Genomic DNA, 11,003 nt, shown 5'->3' with positions numbered 1-11,003 from the left:
GCTGGTACCAGCTAAATGAAGCCCCCTGAGCATGACTAAGACTGTTCTGTCCTGGTTGTCAACATCCTACAGAAGATAACTCTTTACTGAAGTCACATCTGTAGCCAGGAATGTTTCCAAGGCAAGAAGAACTGGTGACCGTGATGAGTGACATGGGAATTCAGTCAGATGACCTGTCTGGGGCCTTCAACTTCAGGCCAACTTCTCTCCAGGCAGGACAAGCCATAGAGAACTTGGGAAGTGGCCCAAGTCCCCACTTTTTTGCGTGGGCTTGTTCCATCCATGCATAGGCTATAGGATGATGGTTCCTCCCTGACAACCTGGATCCAAGTACAACCACTTCTTGGTGACTAGAAATGACCCTGTTCCCAGATGAGGGTTCTTTTGTCTGTTCATGATCTTCTTAGTAACATTTACAGCCAAACTTCATTAGCCAGGATTCCATGGAGGAGCCTTTTAATTTTTCCACAACTCAGTTTCCTTATCAACCAATGGGAGAACCAGCCCTGAACAGTGTGTGTTTCATGGTTGTCCCCAGGATCTAGATCATCCATGTAAACCTTGTAACCAGCCAGGGAAATGTGTCTCTACAATCAAACGATGGTCGGAGAGTAGGGCCCTTCTTTTTTCTTCCCCATTTTTCTGTTCCCACACTATGTTTATTTCTAAGGAGGAAAAGTCCAGCAGTAAATAAATATTTATATAATATATAAACATATATGCTACATATGTACATATATAAGACCCTCAGAAGGTCGTCTGTCACACTGTGAGAGTGGGAAGTGCCAAGAAGCAGGCAATCTCCTGATGGGCTGTCTCCTAGTCTTCCCAGCAAAGCCCCTCCCTCTCATCATCTCTGCCACCTGGGCTTGGGATTCAAACAAGAGACACACTTTGGCTTGTGTGGTTGTGAGGGGTGGGAAGTACTGGGAGTGTTTTTTTTTTTTTTTCCCTTTCCTTTTTACACAATATTATGACATCAATTTGAAAAATAAAGTCCACTTTCTCAGTTTTCCCGCCCAGGGGTTCATAAGAACTATGAAAATAAATACCACATCTAAAGTAGACTGCCCAGGCAGTCTTGTTTGTTCTTTGAGCAAAGAGCCACCAAGAGATGCTTCAGGAAGCGAACAAGTGCCCATGGGCAGCAGAGAACCAAGAATGGAAACAGCTTTCCGCAGCTTCTTGGCTTTCCTCAGCAAGTGAGGGGAGGAGCTGTTGCTTGAAGGACGAGGAAGAAACCATCGTGTGCTTGCTGAGCCCTGCCAAGGGTTTTGCTTGGAGAGCTAGAGGCTGTTTTGTTTCCATACAGAAGGACTTTTGTGCAAAATTTCTGGGTTGGAGCTCTTTCCCCTGGCCACATCCGATCTCACTGTAGGCAGGAAACCTACAGCCTGGAACCTTACAGGAGCAGTGAAGAAAAAGGGGATTTCTCCTTCAGGCTCAAAGTCTACCCAAGGCCTGTGGGAATGTGGAAGTTGCTGTATGAGCCAACCCATCCTGGTGGGCCCTGAGTCCACTCAGAATATTTCATGGGTTTTGGCTCTATTAAGAGTGGATCCGTTTTCAAAATAGGTAGACTGTACGGCAGGATGACATTTTCCTCTGGAAGGGTGGCTTTGCTTCATCTGGTTACAGGTGTGTGTGTGTGTGTGTGTGTGTGTGTGTGTGTGTGTGTGTGTGTAGATTCTTCTTTCTTTTTTTGGGGGAGCTGGTGTTTGTTTGGCACACTGTTTAGTCTTTTGAACGGCTTTTCCTCCTCAATGAAAAGAAGCTGCTCTTTTGGGGAGGCCCCATCATCATAGGTGCCTGGTTTTTGTGAGTGATTTTAATCTGAAATAAAGAAACAGAGATAAATTAGTGGTAACGCAAAATCCATTAACTTAGGGGAGAGTGAGTTGTGGAAAAGAAAGGCGGCCAGCTTTGGGCTCAAAGGAGCCCCATGCAGAAGGACAACTGTCCTTGAACAGTTTCAAAATTGGCAACTTGACCCTGACTGGGTCTGGAGTTTGGCACTGCTGGAGGCGAGGGGCGGAAACACTGGGGAGAGACAGGTGTGAGCTTCCCACGTGGCGATCAGCTCGCACCTGTCTTGTGTCCTTGCTATTCATAGATTGTCAGAATGTCACAGCCAGAGGAGACCTTTGGAACCTTCCCATTCACCCCTCTGTAGGATGCATAAGGAAGAGGAGCCCAGAGCTCTGTCAGGGACTTAGCTTAGCCTAAAGTCATGTGATAGGGTGGTGTCTGAGGGACAGGAGAGCTACAGCACAGTTCTTCATGTTCCCAGTCCCAATTCAGCCCAGGCAGCAGACATATGTCAACCAGATAACCTGAAGGCTTCAGTGTAGCCTCTGGCCAAGCAACCTCATATGGACAGTTTCTAGATGAGTCCCTTAGGAATATCCCCTTATCTTAGACTCGAAGACAACCCTACTTTCTTGGATAAGCTTATTATTGTTATTTTTTTTTGTTTTAAGGTTTATGATTTTATTCTATAAGCATTCCATTAATTATAGACATGGCTTCAAAATGCTTAATTCCTATTTGAATGTGTCCTGGTGACACTCCCACACTAATAATCTGCATTATCATTCCATCGACATTTATCAAGCATGATAGATGTTCAGAGTGGGTGGCTCATACGGGAACAGGAGGTACTTAGGATTCAAAGACTTGGGTGTGGGGCCGGGTACTTCTATTTCCTTGGTGCAGAACTTTGGACAAATAATTTATCATTTGGAGAACAGTGCTTGCCAAACTTCAAAGCGAGGATAACATTGATACTATTTCTTTACACAAAGATCTTATGACAGACTGTCAATGAAAGCCCATTGTGAACTCTAAAGCGGAAGTGAATGGCTGGGTGTTACAGTGGAGAGGGAGGGGATGGCTGCCAAAGGAAACAGGGCCTTATAACTCTGTGAACCTACTCTTGGGTTTTTACCATACTATTGAGAGCGACAGTGTGACCATAGAGGAAAAAAAAATAGAATTATTGAAGAGACACCCGTCATCAATTTTAAATTAATGTAGGATTAGCCAGGGGGTCTAAAAAAGAAGTTAGGTAAGAAACAAGAGAGGTCTGATGAGAACGGGGGCGGAGGGGGGTGGGCTTGCAGTTTGAAGGCAAGGAAAAGGAGAGAAAGAGGGTATGGGGTAGGGGAACCACGTATGAACAGGCTGGGCTGAGGGCAAAGGATGAGGAATGTGGGAGGCTGGGCAGTGGGTTGATATAGGACTTTGAAAGGGAATGGCAAGCCTGGGTTCCTGGGAGGTAATCAGAAACTGCAAAACACGACTGAAAAACAGGATGGAAAAAGACTGGGTCATTACTCAACAGCTGCCATCCGAGGGAGCTCCAGTGGGAACGTCAGGCTGTGAAGACTTTACTGTAAGTCAGGCTCACATTTAGAAGCCTCCAGGAACCAGAAAGAAAAGGATGGAAGCGAAAGAGGCTGGACAACCAGCAAAGCCTGGTGATAGAACTGAAATGACTGTCCTGTTGGCTTCCCCCACCCCCACCCGCAGAGTAAGGTTCTTCACCAGAGGATCGTTTCAAGAATCCACCACAGGCCATTTTGTACTGTGCGCCATATTGCAGCTGTTACGTTTGCTCCAGCTCTATGGAGGTGAGGCATAGGGGGACGCTGGCAGCACCTCTCCATGGCCGGCACTCTAGCACGCTCAGACGGTAGAGATCTGTGAGCCGCGGCTTTGGGATAAGCCTTCTCTCACTGCTGAGCTCAGCTACTCATTTGAGAAAGACTTCTGTCTCCTCACTTAGATATCCCTGAACCAACTGGATGCTTGCTGAGAAAATGTGCTGGGTAGGAGGAACCAGGCCAGAGAAAAGAGCATTTTCCTGGCATTCGAGACGGCTGTGTTTGGGGAAGCTGGTGGCAGCTGTGCACGGCTACATTACGAGAGAAGGCCCTTGCTTCTTTCTCTGCCTCTGCCTGAACTAAGACTTGCCTGTTAGCACCTCCAAGGCTAACAGAGGAAGTGAAACTCAAATCTGTTTTGCAATTTTTTTTTTTTTTTTAAAGATGGGCTCACTGTGTAGCCCTGGCTGGCCTAGAATTCCTTATGTAGCCCAGGCTGGCCTCAAATTCATGGTGATTGTCCTTTATCTCCAGCCTGAGAGCTGGAATTCTAAGTGGGCTCTGCCACATCCAGGCCAGGAGGGTGGGCATTTGGAATGTCTCTTTAACACGATCATTTAGTCATGTCTGAGGATTTGGTTGCTGCAGCTAACTGAGAGATGTATAAAAGCATATCCTCATCTTGAGTGAAAAGGATATCAGGCCTTTATCCCCAAGTTAGAAGGGTGTGTGGGTAAAGTAGTCGAGTCCAGTGAGGAGATAAACCCACTTTGTCAACCCTTACTGAAAGAGCATCCTACGTGTCTTAGTCGAAGCTCAAACTTGCTTGCTAACTGAGCTGGAAATTAATGAGAGAGAGAGAGAGAGAGAGAGAGAGAGAGAGAGAGAGAGAGAGAGAGAGAGAGAGAGAGAGAGGCTATTGTTAGTGTTCTGCACTGCTACAGAATGAACTGATCCAGTACCCCCTGTCATTGTTCAAACTTGATGAGACCACCATAGCTTGTGAGTTGTTCTTCTTCTTTTTTTTCCTAGACGTGTGTGTGTGTGTGTGTGTGTGTGTGTGTGTGTGTGTGTGTGTGTGTGTAGCCCTAGCTGTCCTGGAACTCACTCTGTAGACCAGGCTGGCCTTGAACTCACAGAGAGCCACCTGCCTCTGCCTCCCCCGTGCTGGCACTAAAAGTGTGCACCACCACCTGACTGATGTCTCCTTTAAACGAAGTAAAATGCTAAATTTCACTCCGGTTAGAGATTGCCTCTGCAGTACCAGTTTCTGAAAATCAATGCGTTTTATGATTTAAAAGAAGCACTAAAGGGAGGGAGCTCTTGGATGTTGCCACCAGAGAGCAAACGGCTTACAACTAATAAACACGACCCAAGTTGTGAGTGCGAAGCCTTCCTAAATCACGTGGGAGGTGCCCCAGGCCTTTCCTGGTCACTGGAGTGTGGAAGGGCCTAGGCCCGAAAGATCTACAATGCTCTCTGTGACATTTGAGAAGCTAAGGTAATTTTCTTTCATAAAGTTATCATAGAGGAGGGGGGGCCTTCTAATGAAAGAGATATTATATATTATCATCTTTTAAATCTTAGATATTTCTTCCGGGAGTGGTGACAGACACCTTTAATCCTAGTGGGAGGCAGAGGCAGATAGATCTCTGTGATCTCTGAGACCAGCCTGGTCTGCAAAGCAAGTTCCAGGACAGCCAGGGCTGTTACACAGAGAAACATTGTCTCAAAAAACAAACAAACAAACAAACAAATAATCTTTAGGTATTTGTGGGTTCTCCACAATCTTGGAATCCTCTTTCAAGAGCGTTTCCTAGCACAAAAGGCCTTTGTAACAGGGACAGTCGAAGACAGACCAACTTGGCAGAATTTAGAATCACCCTATGCTGATTATGTTCATTAAGGAGGTACGACCTGCATGTCCTGGGCACCACAGCTTGGCTGGGGTCCTGGAGTGTGTAAATGGAGGAGAAGGGTGCATTCATCTGTTCCTTCTACCTCACTGTGGAGGCCACGTGACAGTTGTTTCCTGTTCCTGTTGCCTTGACTGTACCCTTGAACTGTGAACCAGAAGTTGATTCTGTTAAAATCTCTTAAGTTGATTCTGTTAAAATAGTTCATAGCAACAGAAAAACAAACTAAGACAGGCTTCACATGCAGTGGGGACAGCTAGGCTATGCAAGAGTGAGGCTGACTGACCAGTGGGGAGGTTGAACTACAGCAGAGGTTCACAAACGTGGGTCCCTGAAACTACACATCAACATCTCCCTGGATTTGTCAGAAAGCCCAGTTCCTGGACATCAAGATCATCTAGGTTAGAACTCTGAGAAGTGTTCCAGTCACATCAATTTTAACCCTCACCCCAGCCTCACATTTATTCAAGTTTGGAAGCCACCAGATTGAATAACTGTGGTCATTTTCAATGTAATGATTTAACTATTATTCAGCTTTAGAAGGAGATTCTTTTTAAATTTTACTTTTTGAGAGAGTCTCATGTATCCCAGGCTGACCTCCACCTCATCATGTAGCTGACTATTATCTCAAACTTATGATCCTCCTGCCTCCACCTCCCCAGTGCTGGGATTATAGTGTGACGCATGAGATACTAGTTTACAGCACTGTAAGCAAACGTTCTTAATAAATATAGATTTTACATATATCTATGTGTTTTTATACATAAACAGATATCTGGTCATTTTTAAGAATTTATAAAACAACTTTTGTTTTGTTTTGTTTTTCAAGACAGGGTTTCTCTGTGTAGCTTTGGCGCCTTTCCTGGAACTCACAGAGATCCACTTGCCTCTGCCTCCCGAGTGCTGGGATAAAGGCGTGCACCACCACCACCCGGCTTTATAAAACAATTTTAAAGTTTGAAAATCCTCCAGATAACAACCTGTTTTCTTGGCATACTGCTTTAATTTATTTCTATGCTTGCATGTGTTGACCAAAATAAAACCAGCATCTAAATCTGCTGTTTTATTTGATATTATTTTGACAGTGCTTTAATATCCTCAAAATTTCATTTTAAAATGGAAGTTTATCTTCAGTTAATTAGTTTCTCTTACTCAGTTCTGGAGAGTGAATCCTGGACTTTGTGTATGTTAGGAAAGCCCTTGCGCACTGTACTACTAGACCTCCAGCCCTTAACATTTTATTAAATTGTACTTTTGATGTTTACAAATGATTCCATTTGATGAATATCACGTAGGGCTGGTGAGATGGCTCAGGGGTTATGAACACTGGCTGCTCTTGTAGAGGACCTGGGTTCAAGTTTCCCGCACTCACATGGTGGCTCACAACTTTCTATCTAGAAGAGGGGATCTGGTACCCTCTTCTACCCTCCAAGGGTATCAGGCATGCACACAGTGCACATACATACATACAGGTGAAACATTCATACACATAAAATAAATTTTACAAAAGTTTTTAAAAATCTACCTCCTCACTGAATGTTGGGCTTTTGTGAAAATTCCATTTTTTTAATTTGTTTTTATTTTATGTCTGTGAGTGTTTTGCCTGAATGTCTGTGCCCCATGTGCATGCAGCACCCACAAAGGAAAGTAGAGGGCACTGAATCTCCAGAAACTGGAGTTACAGACAGTTGGGAGCCACCAGGTGGATGATGGGAGCCAAACCTGGGTCCTCCGCAAGAAGAGCAAACGCTCTTAACTGCAGAGCCACACGTTTCTTCCTGATACATGGTTCAAGTTGCACTCCAGAAAAGCTGGACTGGCTCATTCTCCTGTCTTACTGAGTGTAAGGCCTTCCCATATCCTTGGCAGAAAGAAATATTTTCTTAAACTTATTTGGCATGTGTAGAGTTACATGGTGTTCTCACTGTCTTAATTTGAAAAATCTTTCCCCTTTTTAAAAATTGTGTTATTATATATTACTCCACAGGTTAATAGTCTGAGTCACCTTACCTGCAAATTGTCTGCACATTCTTACATCGGTAGTACTTTTTCCCTACTGGATTCCAAGTATTAGTTTCTTTTTACAGCATAGGAACTAGCCTGTTCTTTTGTATTGCTATTACAAGCATCTTGCCCTTAGGATTATTTTGTTGCTTCTGTTGATGTTTCTCATGTATCCTAGGCTGGCCTCAAACTCACTCTGTAGACCAGGATGGCCTGGACCGCTGGCTGATCTCACTGCTTCTGCTTCCTGAGTGCTGGATTTATGCTATGCTGGGGATCTGACTCAGGGCGTTGTTCATCTACCACTCTTCAAACTGAGTTTACATTTCCAGCTCTTCTATATTGATTCTTGACTTGCAGAGCTTGAAATTTACTAGTAATAAAAAAAATGTCACTTTCTCAATAGAAAGTCTCTGCCTACAAGGTAACTAAAATAATCTATTTTCCTCATAGGTAATAACATTTCATTTTTAAATTTAATTTCAGTCTTGTTGTGTAGTGCCTATTTATCCAAATAAGTAAGTTTTTAGGTACCCTATGTGCCCTAAGATTTTTAGGACTCTATTGTGTACTATTGATTTACTTATCTAATACTGTAATAAGAGAATATTTTTGAAATTATTGTGACTTTATAATTATTTTATTATCTTGTGACAGTCTTTTCTTTTCCCCTCCCCCTGCAATAGCGTCAAGGTTGAAAACTCTTAAAGTTCCTTTTTTATTCCTCTAGGAACTGCATTGTTTTGTCAGGTTAAAAAATTTGAATGGGGATTTGGAGATCTCTATTTAGGACATGGGATATCTCTGTGATGGCTACGTTTTATTGATTTGATATAGTCCAGAATCATTGTCTGGGATGAGGTTTCAGTGAGGGCTTGTCTAGGTCAGGTAGGCATGTGGAGGAGTGTCTTGTTTATATAACAGAGGTGGGAAGCCCCTCCCACTATGGATGACACCATTCCTGGGCCAAGGAATCCTGGCACGCAGAGCATACCCTCTGCTCTTGACTGCAGATGCAATGTGACCAGTTCACTCAAGCTCCTGCCTCAGTGACTTCCCCATGAGGATGGACTGTACCCTGGAACTGTGAGCAAAACAAAACTTTTCTTCCCTAAGTTGCTTTTGTCGGGGTATTTTATCATAGCAATGGGAAAAGAAACTAAGGTGGCTTCCATAGTCACCTTTTAAAACTTTACACCTTATGGGAAGGCTCATTAATTTCCCACAATTCAGCTGTATATTTTATATCTTGTGGCTACTCTTACAATAATTGTTTATTTTGCTGGTAGACTTATTGGGTTGGTAACTGCTGATATATAGGAATGCTGTTATTTTTGTCTACTTTTCTATAGGACTTTCCTGAAACAATTTATGCTGTGAGGTTTTCTGCTGAGTGCTTGAGCTTTCTATGGCCACCATCCCTTACAATAGTGACAGTTTTGATTGTTTCCCAAGTATTTATATTTATTTTCTCTTTTGTATATATTGCATTGTTAAGCAGTGTTAAATTTCTTTCTTGTCTGTGGTTTTAATAGGAATTTCACTAAAATTTTAGTATTAAGTGAAATATTTGTTATTATTTAGGATTTAACAAAATTTTCATTATTTTGAAGGAATTTCTTTCTAGTTCTAGTGTTGTTTGTTTGTTTGAGACAAACTTTCTCTATATATCTTTAGCTGTCCTGGATTTGGTCTATAGACCAGGCTGTCCTCAAACTCAAGAGATCCTCCTGCCTCTGCCTCCTGAGTGCTGGGATTAAAAGTTTGCGACCACTGCCCAGAAGTCATAGTATTCTCTGAATCTCTCTAAAAATAAGAAATATTGCTAGGCATGATGACTCACACCTTTAATCCCAGCACTTAGGAGGTTGAGGCAGGCTCATCTCTGTGAGTTTGAGGCCAGCCTGGTCTATGGAGAAGTTCTGGGTCGGCCGTGGTTACACAGGGAGACTTTGTCTCAAAACAAGACAAGACAAAATAATGAACAAACAAACAAAAGAAATGCTGGGTTGAAGAGAGGGCTTGTTGTTCTTGCAAAGGACCCCAGTTCAGTTCCCAGCACCTATATCGGGAAGCCCACAATCACTGGAACTCCAGCCCTAGGGGATCCAATGCCCTCTTCTGGCCTCTGTGGGCACCTGTACACACACACACACACACACACACACACACACACACACACACACATATAATTACAATTAAAATTAATCTTAAAAAATGTTGAATGTAACTGAGTACTTTGGTCATCTATTTATATTATCATGTCACTTTTCTCTAAACCAATGACAGCAGGTTTCTGTTCTCATTCCTATGATATGTCCTAAGGGTTGAATGATCCTTTCGACATATTTTACTGACCTTCCTATATGTTGGCTTGAATATTTATATCATATTCAAATTTGAGTCACATTGTTCTACAGTTTTCTATTTTTAGGTATAATTTTTTTCAGTTACTTCAGTTTTTTGTGTATGTGGGATATATGTGTGTGTGGGAGGTATAGTACACATGTTTGTAGTGTGCATGCGTGTGTGTACTCATGCCTGTGGAGTACCAAGGTTGATATTCATATTTTGTTTTATTTTATTTTATTTTATTTTTTTGGTTTTTCGAGACAGGGTTTCTCTGTGTAGCTTTGTGCCTTTTCCTGGAACTCACTTGGTAGCCCAGGCTGGCCTCGAACTCACAGAGATCCGCCTGGCTCTGCCTCCCGAGTGCTGGGATTAAAGGCGTGCGCCACCACCGCCCGGCTGATATTCATATTTTGTATCACTCTCTATCTTATCTTATTGAGACAGAGTCTGTCACTGAGTTCACAGCTTACGGGTTGGCTGGCTGGGGTGGGCAGAGAGTTCCAGGGACCCACTTTTCTCTGATGTCCCAGCATCAGAGCTACAGACATGCATGTCAATGCCAGGCTCTTATACAGGCGTCAGGGATCCAAACTCAGGTCCTGATGCCATGTAGCAGGCACTTTCCTGGCCGACTCCTGCCCCCAGACCCTCATCATGACATTTCCGTATATGTGTGTAATGTACTTTGGTTACATTCACCCACAACCCCCTCCTGCCCTCTCCCAGTCCACTGACGTTCATTGACTAATTTCCCATCTATTTTTGGGCCTTTTGTTTTATTGGACATCGGGTCTCATTAGGACTCCTTACCAGAGCTTATTGAGGAGGTACAGGAGCACAGACAACTTACCATTGACTATACCACAGAGGAAAATGTCTTGCCTCATGCTGGAAACCTTTAACTGTATATAGATCCTCAGGGCCTCATGAGTTCCTCCCTGCTAAGTTCAATCTGTTTTGAGGTCACTTTGTAGATGAGTCTTTGAAAGCATTTTCTATTTCATTAATGGTTGGATTTCCTTGAATTATTTTTTGTTCAGCTTTATTAGAATCAAAATTACATATTGTTTTGTAATTAAATAATGCCAATTGCCATATACATTAAGACTTTATATTACATTCGCTA

General features: G+C 43.1%; 1 protein-coding gene across 1 annotated transcript in view; it reads right to left on the bottom strand.

Annotated features, from left to right (window-relative positions):
* Positions 1-948: 948 nt before the first annotated feature.
* Dgkg (diacylglycerol kinase gamma) overlaps positions 949-11,003 on the bottom strand; it is a 198,541-nt gene continuing 188,486 nt past the window's right edge. The window contains exon 25 of the mRNA XM_059277313.1: positions 949-1,833. Coding sequence (XP_059133296.1) covers positions 1,735-1,833 — 99 coding nt within the window. The 3' untranslated portion in view covers positions 949-1,734. The remainder of the gene's footprint in view (positions 1,834-11,003) is intronic.

Source organism: Peromyscus eremicus, chromosome 12, assembly GCF_949786415.1.
Source record: "Peromyscus eremicus chromosome 12, PerEre_H2_v1, whole genome shotgun sequence".
NCBI lineage: Eukaryota > Metazoa > Chordata > Mammalia > Rodentia > Cricetidae > Peromyscus > Peromyscus eremicus.
This window is presented reverse-complemented; position numbering and strand designations above follow the sequence as displayed.